Raw genomic sequence first — 14,398 nt, forward strand, 5'->3', positions numbered from 1 at the left:
GATAGGTAGGAATGACTGAAAAATCTTCCTATTTTCCTAGCAACTGAAAAAAAAAAAAAATACTAACACACTTTAAGTCAGGATCCAATGAAGGTGAGGGGTGGGAAAGAGAATTTTCAACTTTGAATTTGTATGCATTCAGTGGGGGAAGTGTCAAGTAAACATAAACCAACGCTGTAAGTAGTAACTTCCCTCCCAGGGTGCAAAATATTCAAACTTTAGGGAAGTGAACATTGGTTTCTCACCCAGGCGATTCTAAGGAGTGGATGAAGGGGAGAAACGATAGACAGGTTATTTTGTGAGTTCGAGATCCTTTTTGGACTGCGGGATCTCGGTGTCACCCTGGGCCAGTCGAGACAGGCATCCAGGAAGGGACAGGGTTGACGCCTGGGGCGAAGGCAAGAGCTGTTTGGCCACTGCAAGGTTGAGGGCCAAGGAGCGAAGTGCGCGAGGGTGGGCGGGGGCAGGAGGGTAAATGGGCGGGTGGGGGGCGGAGTGGGAGCGCGGCGGCGGGGAGGAGGGTCTCGTAGCCCAGGCCCGATTTGCAAGCACTCTGACTGAGCCTGCGTCCGTGGAGGGGGAGGGTTTCCCCTGCCTGGCCGGAGTTGCGGCTGGGCGCTTCGGGCTCACTGCGCCAACGACTGTCAAGAGAGTAAGAAGAGTGGAGCTGCCGGAAGTGTCTGCGCGCGGTGGGAGAAACTTTGCAGCCCCAGCTGCAGCCCCGAGTCTCTCCACCCTCGTGATTTGAGCGACGATGCGCCCCGATGACAACGACCTGAGCAGACCCGCGCCTCGGCCCGCCGCCCGCGCCTACGTTCGCCTCGCCTCTGGGGAGGAAGACTAGCCGGGCGCAGGCGGCGCGGCGCGGCGCGCGGGGCCCGTTTCCTCTGCGCCGTCCCAGTGCGTTCCGGCGCGTTCTCCGCGATCGCGCGTCCCCAGCGCCGGCCGCGGTCGCCGGCTGTCCCCGCCCTGACCGCCGGCCCCGACGTGCCCTCGGCCGGAGCTGGCAGTGCCTGTGCCATGGGGCTGCCCACTCTGGAGTTCAGCGATTCCTACTTGGACAGCCCGGATTTCAGGGAGCGACTGCAGTGTCACGAGATTGAGTTGGAGCGAACCAACAAGTTCATCAAAGAGCTTATTAAGGACGGCTCTCTGCTTATTGGGGCGCTGAGGAGTAAGTAGGAGACTGGCCTGGGAGGGAAGAGGGCGCTCCAGGATCTGGAGGGTCCCCGCGGGGTGCGGGTCCGAGGGGTGGGATGGAGGAGACGGAGCTTCTTTTGTTTGAATGGATTTGGGGACAAAAGCTGAAGAGCTCCCCTGCTGGTGGCCAACAAAGTTTGTTCTTAGGTGTTCTTATTTACTTTCATGTCTGCAGAGAAGGGAAAGTTTTCTGAGGGACGCAGAGTATATCCCGAGGAAAGTCGTTCAAAGTCATTTTTTGTGTGATACTGCTGAAAAGTTGTTGGGGGCTTTCTTTCTTCTTTTTTTGCTTTTTTTTTTTTTGGTGTGTGTGTGTGTGTGTGCCTAGTTTGAACACTTTTTAAAAAATATTCTTAAAAAGGGACGGGAGGTTAAGAATTTGTTTAAAGATAAAATGAAGCTCGTTCATTTAGTCTTATTCAAAGGCAGTTATCAATTTTTCGTATACTTAAATAGCTCGTCACTGAATCGGCTTTTAAAAATTTATATATTTTGAGTTTTGCCATTTTGTAAGATGATCAAAGATAGTATGGTACCAATGGGTTTAAACCCTTTGTAAGTTTCCTGTGCGCCTCAAGTTCTGGTTTGCATTGTGTGTGGTGTTGGGTAGATCCTTGAGGGTGAGAGTTCAGGGGCTAAAGGTCAATCAGAACTTCCAAGGAATGTAACTACCCTCAGGGATTCTCCAGCCTCCTTCCCTTGCACCTACTGACAGGATTTTCTTTCCTTCTTTCATCCTCTGGAACTTCACTTTCAATTACTAAGACTTAAATTGGAATCTGAAACTTAAAGAGTATCTCATACAAGGAATTGAGTGACTAAATGATAAGGCCTAATTAACTTACCTTTCTCAAGAAGCATTTGCATCTTAATGGAAGTTTTCGAATGCTTTAGCTTCTGAAGTGAAACCCTGGAATCTCTGGCCTCTAATGACTGGATGAATGAGGTGTTTTCACCAGGTGGGGCAACCTTTGGGTGATCAAGTAATCCCCAAGACGTATGGAGGGACAGTGTTTTTGTTTATGTCAGTGCAAGGTCAGCAACATGACGGAGATGTGTGTGTGTGCCTGAAACTGAGACAACACTTAGCCTCTGATCTGTATTTTGAAGCATGTATTAGTAGTAAGAATGGGGCTTGGAGAGGTGTCTTGAGATTTGTGTTCCCTAAATTGTTTTTTTGTTTAAACCATCCCAAGTGCTAAAACATTTACTTTGCACTTGTTTACCCAGGGTAAAGAAAACTTGTTTTATGTTTGTATTTGCTTAGTTTCTAAATTTGAGGCTACTACAGTAATGCTATTTACAGTGATGTGTGAAAAATAAAGTTTATTTGCAGTTCTTTCTATGTGCATATACACACATATGAACTCTCCTTCCTTCTGGTTTGCAAATCTTGGTTAAGGTCTCTTTCATGTTGGAGAGCATGATGCTTCTTCAAAAAGGGCATCCCTATATTGAAGCTTAAGTGCGAAGCTGATTCTTTTTGGGGTTTGCCAGGTGTTCTACATTTTCCCTCCACTCTGTATGAGATTAATTTAGGTGTTTTGAAAGTTGAAAATGATTACATAGCTGTGATAAATGCTCTGACATACACATTAATTTAATAGTGACATGACATACTTTCTTGTGATTCTTGACTCTAACTTAGGAAAAATCAGGTGATTCCCATCTGTATAGTTGTGCTCTTCCATTCATATGTGAAGATACCGTGAGAATATAAGCTCCTTGGTAGACCCAGCCTTATTAATTTGGCCTCATGCCCTTAAATATACAACCTGCTTTCTTTCTAGGTTTCTTGTGAGAATATATACTCTAATGTTTGGTTATTACTTTTTTCAGTGTGAATGGAAAATGTTTTATTCCTTGTAAAAAGAATTCCTAGCATCAGCTGCCAAATGGGAGATTTAAGAGCAAAGGAAGTCTGAAGTCACATGATAGCTCTTCTTTTTTCCCACCAAACCACCTTCTGTCCCTTGGGGAGGATGCTTGAGGCCAGCCTGCAGCTGCTAAATGCTTGCTTTCTGAAACTGCTAGGATAGATGTCTAAAGGGTTTGAGATTTGCTTTGTCCTATCCCCAGGTACATTAAGGGAGCATTCTCTCCCCAAGTCCTGTCCCTCCTGTTTTTCTTCCTGCCTGAGGAGGCCTTCCTCTTCCCTAAGCTTATACCAGCTATTTCAGTAGGCATTTTTGTTATCCCTTTCAGTTTTTTTTTTTTTTAGCATCTTACTGTTTGATTGACTAATGATTTCATAATGTAACCTTGCTTAGCTGACAATCATTAATGTCTTATTATTTCCCTCCTTGTTAATAATTTCTGATGAGAGTTTTGGCATGCATGCTCTTGATTAATACAAGGATGACTATTCCAATAGCAGCCACTTAAACGCTTGATCTATGATTAAGGATTTAGATTTCTGTAGTAGAAAGGTTCTTATAAATGGAATCAGATTATCTGACTTTAACTACACGATTCTGTTTTAAAATAACATATGTAAGATATTTTAAAAAAATGAATGAATTATTTCATTCCATGGTGTTCATCTACTCTAAGAAAAAGAATGATAGTTCAGTATAATGTAGTAGACTTGAGTTTAAATTTGGGTCTTGTCCAAGTGCTGTGTGGTAGTTAACAAATAAATTAATCTGAGTCCTACCTTCCCTGCAAAATGAGGAAAACTTCTATAAAAATTTTACTAGTATTATTTGTTCATTTTGTTACATGCCATTTACACTTTTTTTTTTTTTTTTCGTGGTATTGGGGATTGAACCCACCATTTAGACATTTTGAGATTGATATTTGAGAATATTCTTGATACCTGTGGATTAAGTTTAGTTAATGAAGTATGACTCAAAATCTCCACACTTTTCCTTAAAAGTTATTTTTCAAACTTTATTTCTTTGTCAGATTCCAGACTTAAAATTTGAACTGTGTGAAATCATAGGTTGTTGTTACTTAATTTTCTTTTAAGGATAATATCAAAGAAATATTCAAAAATCACTCTCATATCATTTCCCCTTATCTTTATACTTTTGAATTCGAAGAATTATCTATAAGTAGGACAAGCTTTGTTCTTAGAATACACAGGCTCCCCCCCTCAAAAAATCAGGGAGGGATAGACAGAATCAGAAATTTCTAAGTAATTCTGATTTTAAATTTTCTGACTCTAAAAATGATAAATATATGAGTAAATTCTGTATTAACCCGATTTAGCCTTCCTACAGTGTATACATATACCAAAATGTAATGTGCACCATTAATACATACCATTTTTCTAAATTAAAATTAATCAATTAATGTCTGTGAGTTCTCTCTCTGTGGATTCAGTCAACCATGTGAGTTCCCTATCTGTGAATTCAACCAACCATGTGTTGAAAATACTCAGAAAAAAATAAATGACAAGAAATTAGGACAAAACTGCACATAGAGACTTCACTTTATTTTCCCTAAGCAATATAGTATAGCAACTATTTATGTAACATTTGTATTTTACTAGGTACCATAAGCGACTTGGGTAATTTAGAGTATAGGGGAGGATGTGTAGATTCTGTGCAAATACCGCACCATTTTATATAAGCACCCTTGGATTTTAACATCCATGGGGCTTCTGGAGCCAGTCCTCCATGTTTCCTGAAATAAAACTGTGCACAGAAATGACCTTGTGAGAAGAGCAATCTTCTACCCTGCCCTACAGCATCTTGGCCAGCCCTTCCTTTCCTCTCGTTGCCTTAAGCTGAAACTGGCCAGCTGCTTGGTTTGCCTTGAAGTTAGATTTTTCTCAAACCTGTATATTTGGAATTTTTTTAAAGGGAAAAAAATAGTTAATGGACTCTAATACAGATTTAATTGTCTATTATGATAATCAAATATACACAAGCATGAAACTGTACCTCTGTGTATGACAGTCATACTACCTTATATGTGAATTAGCCTACAAATTTAATGTAATCAACATTAAGAAACCAATGAAGAACCTGTCAACTACATTTAATTAATCTAATGGATGGTGATGTTTTGCTAAAACAAACTTTCCTGACACAGAGACTGCTGATATTACCTTCTATGTTGTTTATTCATTTTCTCACTACTTTTCCTGGTGAAAACCACTGCTTCAGAATCTTCTAGCTCTGTCAGAGGCCTTCTATCACAGGTTTTATTTACTTATTGGTTCTGGAGCTGAAGTTCCTGGCAGTAGTGATCCATGACACAAACAAGGAGGGCACCTATTCCATTGGTTTGTTGATAACAAGTGGATGATGTAGAATATACAGATAATGAGGACATTGGTAGGAGCAAGCAGAGTTTCTTAAAGGTGTCAGCTGTGGCCACAGACCTCAGTTTGAAGTACACTGCACTGATGCCTTTGTGATCTGGAGATAGGAAGAGAAAACCCTAAGTGCATGCAACCATATCGAAATGTCTTAAAAAAGGGTGAAGCACTCCCATCTTGCATTTGTTGTTTCAGAGATTCACCTTACCCTTATTGCACCTGGTGTTTTACTTAAAGCCGATCTATGGTGTATGTTCAGGGCCCTCTTTGATACCAGAATTTTTGGTGGCATGGGGAAGAAGTTGAGAAAAAAGAGAAAAACAAAAAGTAAGAAATTTGAAAAACTTTCCATAATTTCTTTTAATTAATTAATTAATTTGTCATTTTTAGATAAACATGACAGTAGGGTGTATTTTGGCATATTATACAAACATGGGGTGCAGCCCATTACAGTTTTGATCCCATTCTTCTGGTTGAACATGATGTGGAGTTACACTGGTTGTATATTCTTACATGTGCACAGGAAAGTTATGTCTGATCTATTCCACGGTCTTTCTTATTTCCATCCCTCCTCCCTTCCCTTCATTCCCCTTTGTTTAATCCAATGAACTTCTGTTCTCCACCCCCATCCCTTGTTGTGTGTTAGCATCTACCTATCAGAGAGAACATTTGACCTTCAGTTTTTTTGGTACTGGCTTATTTCACTTAGCTTGGTATTCCCCAGTTCCATCCATTTACCTTTGAATGCCATCATTTCAGTTGTTTTTTATAGCTGAGTAATAGTACATTGTGTATGTATACCATATTTTCTATATCCATTCATCTGTTGAAGGGCACCTAGGTTTGTTCCATAACTTGGCCATTGGGAATTGAGCTGCTGTAAACATTGATGTGGCTGCATCACTGTAGTATACTGATTTGAAGTCCTTTGGGTATAAATTGAGGAGTGGGATAGCTGGGTCAAATGGTGATTTCATTCTGAGTTTTCTAAGGAATCTCCATACTGCTTTCCAGAGTAGTTGCACCAATTTGCAGTTCTGCCAGCAAGGTATGAGTAAACCTTTTCCCCCACATCCTTGTCAATATTTATTGTTACTCGTATTCTTATTGCCAGTACGACAGGAGTGAGATGAAATCTCAGTGTAGTTTTAATTTGCATTTCTCTAATTGCTAGAGATGTTGAACATTTTTTCATATATTTGTTTGCCACACATATTTTTTCATCTATGAAGTGCCTGTACAGTTCCGTTGCCCATTTATTGATTGGGTTATTTGTTTTTTTGGTGTTAAGTTTCTTGAGTTCTTTGTATATCCTGGAGATTAATGCTGTATCTGAGGGTGTGGGTGGTAAAGATTTCCTCCCATTCTGTAGACTCTCTGTTCATGTTCTTGATTGTTTCCTTTGCTGTGAAGAAGCATTTTTTTTTTATTTCATCCCATTTATTGATTCTTGATTTGATTTCTTGCAGCTTAGGAGTCTTGTTGAGGAATTTAGTTCCTGAGCCAATAAGATGGAGAGTTGGACCTACTTTTTCTTTTAGTATGTGCAGGGTCTCTGGTGTAATGCCAAGGTCCTTGATCCACTTTGAGTTGACTTTTGTTCTGGGTGAGAAATAGGGGTTTAATTTCAATCTACTGCACATGGATTTCCAGTTTTCCCAGCACCATTTGTTAAAGAGGCTATCTTTTCTCCATTGTATGTTTATGGCACCTTTGTCTAGTATGAGATAATTGTATTTATGTGGGTATATCTCTGTGTCTTATATTCTGTTCCATCGGCCTTCATCTCTGTTTCTGTGCTAATACCATGCCATTTTTGTTACTATAGCTATGTAGTATGATTTAAGGTCTGGTATTGTGATGCCTCCTGCATCACTTTTCTCACTGAGAATTGCTTTGACTATTCTGGGACTCTTATTTTTCCCAAATGAATCTCATGACTGCCTTTTCTATTTCTATGAAGAACATCATTAGAATTTTAATTGAAATTTCATTAAATCTGTTTAACACTTTTGGTAGTATGACCATTTTGCCAATATTAATTCTGCTTATCCAAGAACATAGGAGGTCTTTCCATTTTCTAAGGTATTTTTTCAATTTCTTTCTTTAGTGTTCTATAGTTTTCACTGTAGAGATCTTTCACTTCTTTTGTTAGATTGATTCCCAAATATTTGATTTTATTTTTTTGAGGCTATTGTGAATGGAAAAATTTCCCCGATTTCTCTTTCAATTGATTCATCATTGGTGTATAGGAACACAAATGATTTATTTTCTTTCTTTTTTTGTGGTACTGGGGAGTGAATCCAGGGGTACTGTATGCCTGAGTTATATCCCCCGCCCTTTTTATTTTTAATTTTGAGGCAGGGTCTCTCTTGCTAAGTTGCCTAGGGCATCACTAAATTGCTGAGGCTGCCTTTGGACTTGTAATGCTCCTGTCTTAGCCTCCAGAGCCACTGGGATTACAGGTGTTCACCACTGTGCCCTGTTCCCACCCCTTTCATTGTTTGAGACATGGTCTCGCTAATTGCCTAGGATACCTTCCATTGTGTTCCTACTGCCTCAGCCTCCCCAGTCACTGGGATTACAGGTGTGTGCTACCATGCCCAGCTCTTCCCATAGTTTTCTCTTTACTTGTTTATCCTTTAGCTCTTAGTGAGAACTGTTATTTTAGGCTATTTCTGGCATTTAAATTTGCACGCAGGATTCATTTAGTTTAAGGGGAGCTCAGTGTAGATTCTCGTTTTTTCTGAGAGAGCTACTTCACTGCTCCTTAGTCCACTGAGGTTGTTTTGCTCATTTGGTTGGGCAGTCTAATCAAAGGTGCATATGTGTAATTACTTCAACCACTCATTTGGTTCTTATAGTCATTAGAATTTGAGTTAAATGAGCAGAAGTAACTATCTTTCAAATGAACTGTAATTAATTTTAGGAACTGGTAGATTAGGAATGTGGTACTTTAAGATTCTGTTTCAGTGACATATTAGGAGTAAAGGCAGTTATACTTGTGTTAATTTAAATGGGAGCCTTGACTCTCATCAGAGTGGAATTAAACTGGGCTGGCTGATTACTTCAGTCTACCTCCTTTTGTGCTCTATATAAACTTAATAGGTGCCCTTTAACAGTATCTTTATTTCTCCTGGATTTCCTTTTCAGCAGGGCTCTTCTGGGTTAGAAGCGCAAAAAATGTGTTGCTGTGGGAACAGAAAATGGTTACCTGACAAGTGGAGGAGGCGGCTGAGCAGTAGCCACCTTATATACTGCCTTCTATTACAGTTAAGATGGAACTGTTTAACAAACATCCTTTCAATTCGTAACATTTGTTCTAGTACAATGTTAATTGTGTAAATGATGATGTGTAAGATTATATAATTTAAAAATAATAAAGACTACATTTAGTATTGCTTTGGTGTCAAGTGCAAGTCTATTAAAGTAATAAATATGTTGAGAGTGGCACATTTTTCCCTCAACATTTATAAATGGAAATATTAGATTTAAAAATCTGAGTATTAAACTGCATTGAGTGACTGTTATGCACCAGTGAATTATTTATGATGGACAAGTAGGAAAGGATGAAGGTAAGGGGGGTTAAATAGCCTTGAATCTCTTTTATGAATGTTATTTCTTGCCAGAGCAGTGATTGCCACCTGCTCTGGCCACTGCTATCCTTGCTGTCTGGATGGCAATTTCTGCCCATTTAATATGCCAATATTCCATATCCACACCTGCCACCCACCAGTTTCAGCCTGTAACTCTGCCAGTTTTCCCTTTTCCTCTAGCCTGCTGAACCTCTGCCCAGCATCTAATAATCCTTATGGTGTATCCCCAGTGGATTGGGCCTCATCAGCTAAGGGCTGCTTCTTGCTGATTTGCATTCTGAAAATTAAAGGCAGATGCTGAACACCTGGCTGTCTAGGTCATAGAACCTGCATTTCATCTTTTGCAGCTGCCGTTTATTTGAGTTATAATGACATATTTTTGTATAAGCATAGCAACTTACATAATATTTGTTCATCTTAATGGCCCTTGAAGCAAAGGAAAAGGGGCAAGATGATAACAGGATAGTTAGTAGAAATGGAATTATTCTAACATTTGCTTTTGGCCAACTGAATTTAAACTGAATGTTTCTGGTAGTGTAGATCCTTCTTTCTAGGATTACAGCTAATTGAAATATTTGGTTAATTAGAATACTTGTTTTTAATATCTGCACTATTCCAATTTTGCTATCAAAAAAATCCAGTTAAAATACCGAGGAAAGTTTTATGGTAAACTCACATATGTAACCCTGTGTTTATAATTTGCTTCAGAAAAAGTGACCTGTGGAATAGTAAAGTACCGTATCATAACTTACAATATGCTAGTTTTCCAGCCTTTTTTCCCTTTTTGCAGAGATAATAATCCAATGAGAAAAGTAAGTCCTGCCTTTCTAGGATCTTGAATTTTTGAGAATAATTTTTCAGATTGTGATTTTTTTTTTAATGTGGAATGTGGTAGGAAAATGCAAAAGACTAATAATTAACCCTTTGTATATTATTTTATATTAATTATTGTGAATTTTTCATTTCTAATTTTTAGATTCTGTGGTAGAAATCTGTATTCCTAATGGTATTTTTAAAATGCTAAAATGTGACAATTTCATTTTGGCTTATCTGATTTGGCTGATTGGTATAATGGAGACTCTTTTTTTTGTGAAGGACAGGGAGGCATCCTGGATTGGTTTTCAATGTCAGGTGATATGAAAAAAATTGGAAAAAATGCTGCCTGCACATAGCCTTGCTACATTAATAGTACTCTCCCTGAACCTTGACTTTACTCTGGAAAAAAGTGGGTATACACAAAATACATCCCTTCGTTTGAAAACAGTAGTGGAATTTCTGCAATATTTTGCAAATCTCAGAAGCCATGCTGCCTGCTAGTTTATGAAAGACATGCCAAATAGCATTGCCTTGAACTTATCCAAATGAAAAACCCAGCTCCAGTTTTCTCTTTAGTACACAGGAAAAGTGATAATTTAATTTAGAAAACTGGTATGTGTTTGTGTGTGGACAGGAGTGATAAGCCATTAATAGAAATGGAGTACTCTGAATAGCATGTAGTTAGTATATTATCACTTTCCAAATGGGAGCTATATACTAGATTGATTTTACTTTGCTGTTGTAAGAATATTCTCTTCTTCATTTATTTAATTTTCTTACTCCTTAAAATGTCTGAATGAAAAAAATGTGGCCATAAAAATAGGGTGTTGTGGGGAGTGGGAAGGGATACCAAGGGATAAAATTCTTTGTGAAAACAAACCTGTGGTACATTATGATTTGGGGTCTTAGACTTTGTGTGCTCACTATGAAAGTTACTATGTGACACTAGAGAATCAAAAGACCATGAGAAGAGCTTTCCAATTGTATTTAGAAGGGGCCATGGTTGGGGGAAGTTTTGAGAAAATGATGTCAGCATATGAGGTAAGAGGAAGGGACTTTTACAGGCAGCCCTGGTTTTCCACAGATGACCTTTTGTGAAATCTTTACTTCCTCTCGTCCAGCTCCACCACTGAAGCTTTTTTTCATGTGTAAAGTTGCTGAGCTCTTTTTCCTTTTATTTCTTCTGCCCTTCTTGTCAACGCTGGTTGCACACAAGGATTTCTTCTTCATCCTTTACTGTTTGCTTTCCTTGTGTGATAACATCTCCTCCTATGGTTCCAGCACTGACCTCATGTACTCACCCAGATATGCTTCAGGCGACCTCATAGACTCAATCTGTCAGAAACAAATTTCATCCTCCCCCGCTCTAGCTTGTTCTCTTTTGTTCATTTATATTGTCATCCACCTTGTCATTTTATATAGAAATGTTTGAGACTTAGCCCTTCTTTTTTTTTTTCACCCTGACTAGACTGTTCCATTCAGTTGCCCCAGCAATTCTATACACCAAATATCTTAGGTTTGATCTCCGCTTCCATTAATACATTTATATATGTACACATAAAATAATTTTTCTTAGAGTTAAATAGCAAAAACTTATTCTCACGATTTTTTCCCCCTCTATTTTCTATTGGTGTGTTATAATTGTATATAATGGTGGGATTTGTTGTTACATATTCATACATGCACACAGTTCAACAATAGAATTTGGCCACTATCATTCCCTAGTATTTCCCCTTCTCTCATAATTCTTGAGACCATAAATTCAAAATAAATTTGAAAGTAGGGCCATGCTCTCTCTGAGGTCACTAGGAGAGGATTCTGAAGGATATGGACAATAGTCCCCAACGAGGGAACTTCTCTTACTCTTCTACCTGCCCTCTTACCCCATCTTAAATTAGCCCCCCACCAAAACTCATCCCATGAGCTGGCCCTGCCTGCCAAAAAGGCTGGTCAAAAGTAACTAACTCCTAACTGGGCACGGTGGCACATGCCTGTGATCCCAGCGACTCAGGAGGCTGAGGTAGAAGGATCAGGAGTTCAAAGCCAGCCTCAGCAAAAGCAAGGTGCTAAGCAACTCAGTGAGACTCTGTCTAAATAAAATACAAAATAGGGCTGGGGATGTGGCTCAGTGGTTGAACCCCTGAGTTCAAGCCCCATTAAAAAAAAAAAAAAAAAAAAAAAAAAGAAAAAAGAACTAACTCCTCCCATGACCTGGATTTGCTAGAACCCTATAAAACCCAGACACTGGTGACCCACCATCATTTCCCCCCTGAAAATGTGCCCCTCCATTGTTGAACAAAGTGTCACTGGTCCTTTGAGCTCTGCCTCCATTTTCTTTTCCTTTTAGTATTCTTTTCTGTGCTTTCAGATTCTTCTTGTTGCTGGCCATTCAGGACATACCTTGGTTTGTAGAAGTATCACTCCAATCTCTCTGTGTGTCTTTATTATTGTGTGTCTTTATTATATTTTACCTAGTCTTTTGAGTATAAACTGGGTGCCAAGGATATTTGAATTCTAATTAATTATACACATTATGGATGCTCAGTGATTGCTGAACAGCAACCAATTCTCATTTTATTAAAGAAGAACACAACCTGGAAGAGGATTTTGAATATCTGCAGAGTAAATTAACCAGGGAATGGACTATGAGTATGCTCTTTAATTTTGCTTTCAGCAGGATTTATGTTCTGTATGGAACTCTCAGCACTTTCTGGACTAGGCAGCCCAGGGGAAAGCAGACAGCACTGGGAGTTAGAACTGCATTCCAGTCTTGGCATTGCCATTAGCTGTAATGGCATGGGTATGAGCCACTGGTCCCACACTCAGAAATGGGAATAACATTTGCCCCATATTTCTTGTAGGATTTTCATATGGGCCAATGGAAAAATGCATAATAACATAAAAACTTGGCATTATTTTTTATTTGGCTTAGACAGTATCATTGTAATTCTAATAATTTCAGGGTTTTTTTGTGATTGAACTCTAACACATTCTTGTGAATTTGATCATCATATTCCCTGAAAATGAGAAATTATTGAAATGGAAATATGTTAATTGAATGTTAAACATGGGCTTGTTGTCCAATTTAAATCTAATTAGTAGAACATGATAGGCATGTGGCATGATTTTGATTTTCTTTTTCCTAAAACAAATAATTATCTATTTTGACTTTGGAGCCATGGAAGCATTAGGTTGGCATGGGGATTAATGAACAGGCCATATAGATTTTGAGAGTTTACAGATATACTACTGGTGCTTGGGTCAGTGGTCTGTAAAAGTTAAAATTATTTAGAATTATGGTCACTACTTGCCTTTCTCAGAAGTGATATTGATAGTTGGGCAATTTCACAAAATTTAACAGGCCAGACTCTGCAAACGGGAGAATTTTTTCCACATAGGTTTCTGTATTTGAAGGCAGACAGCTTAGAGAATCACTTTCTTAGGTGTCTCTTATGGGGCACAGATGTTTTATAAAGTAATTATGTTGAATGTGAGATCACCCTGGGGAGGGACTGGAGGTAGGAGGGAATCCTGGGAGAGGAAGACGCTGAGTTAAGGATTGAAGAGAAAGATTCATTTCACTCTGTGAGAAAACTGAATTGAGCTTTTAGCAAGTCAGGATAGGGACTGTGGTACAATGGACTTGGTGTCAGACTCTCCAGGAGAGGATATTTGGATGGTACCTAAAGATAAAGTGGTTTTTTTTTTTTTTTTTTTTAAAGATATTTAGTGGATATGTGGCTTAAAGGGAGCTCTGACCTGGGGCTGGGGGAAGTAAGGAACAGTGGACAGGAATCCTGGACTTTTGGGACAGCATGGAGAGTGAAGCAAGGGCTGGTAAAGAGAGTGCAGATCTTAAATAACTCTGATCAAGGAAAACCAACAAGTGACCATGATGGGTAGTGTCCAGTTTGTGAAGTCTAAATTCTGTTGGGTGCATGTCCTTTTCTTCTCAGTATCACCTTTATTTCTCAGACCTGCTCTGTGAGAAAGTGAAATTCTGTGAATATTCATGACTGGCTCAGTGTGATGTTTGTGATGCCCACCGATAAGAAGGGATGGCAGAGGATAGAATAAGGATGCAGAACCAAGATGTCATTGTGAGATACCCTCTCCACTTCAGGTCCTCAGATTGTGGCTTCCACTTGTTTCCCGTTTGAGATAGTGCTAGCACTTCAGTCAGGACATATGTTGGTTCAGTTGAATCCCAGGGCATCCAAATATTCTAAACATTATATCTAACCAGAAGAGAAGGGATGCTCTTTAGCTAAGCTTAGCAGTATCAAAAATGTGCACTGTTAATAACAATTCATCTTCAGTCATTAGAACATTTTAATGCTCAGTAGTTTCACTGAAAGTTTTTAGCATTAACAGAGTCAGCCTGATTTAGAAACAGCTTAGGATTTGAGTCAGAGATGCTTTTAGTCCTAGTTCTGTCACTTAGAGCTATGTGACTATAAGCACATCACCTGGCTTTTGTCTATTCACTATGTCACATGGAAGTAATATTTACTTC

General features: G+C 39.2%; 1 protein-coding gene across 3 annotated transcripts in view; it reads left to right on the plus strand.

The window, feature by feature from the left end:
* The first annotated feature begins 506 nt into the window (after nucleotides 1-506).
* The window catches only part of ARHGAP42 (Rho GTPase activating protein 42), a 254,950-nt gene continuing 241,058 nt past the window's right edge, over nucleotides 507-14,398 (plus strand). For 2 of the 3 annotated variants that reach the window (XM_079101943.1, XM_079101944.1), the window contains exon 1: nucleotides 510-1,174. In XM_079101943.1, coding sequence (XP_078958069.1) covers nucleotides 1,021-1,174 — 154 coding nt within the window. In that variant the 5' untranslated portion in view covers nucleotides 510-1,020. Of the gene's footprint in view, nucleotides 1,175-14,398 lie in introns of all 3 variants that reach the window. The other variant, XR_013757530.1, reaches the window with a different exon arrangement.

Source organism: Sciurus vulgaris (assembly GCF_902686455.1).
Source record: "Sciurus vulgaris genome assembly, chromosome: 11".
Taxonomy (NCBI): Eukaryota; Metazoa; Chordata; class Mammalia; order Rodentia; family Sciuridae; genus Sciurus; species Sciurus vulgaris.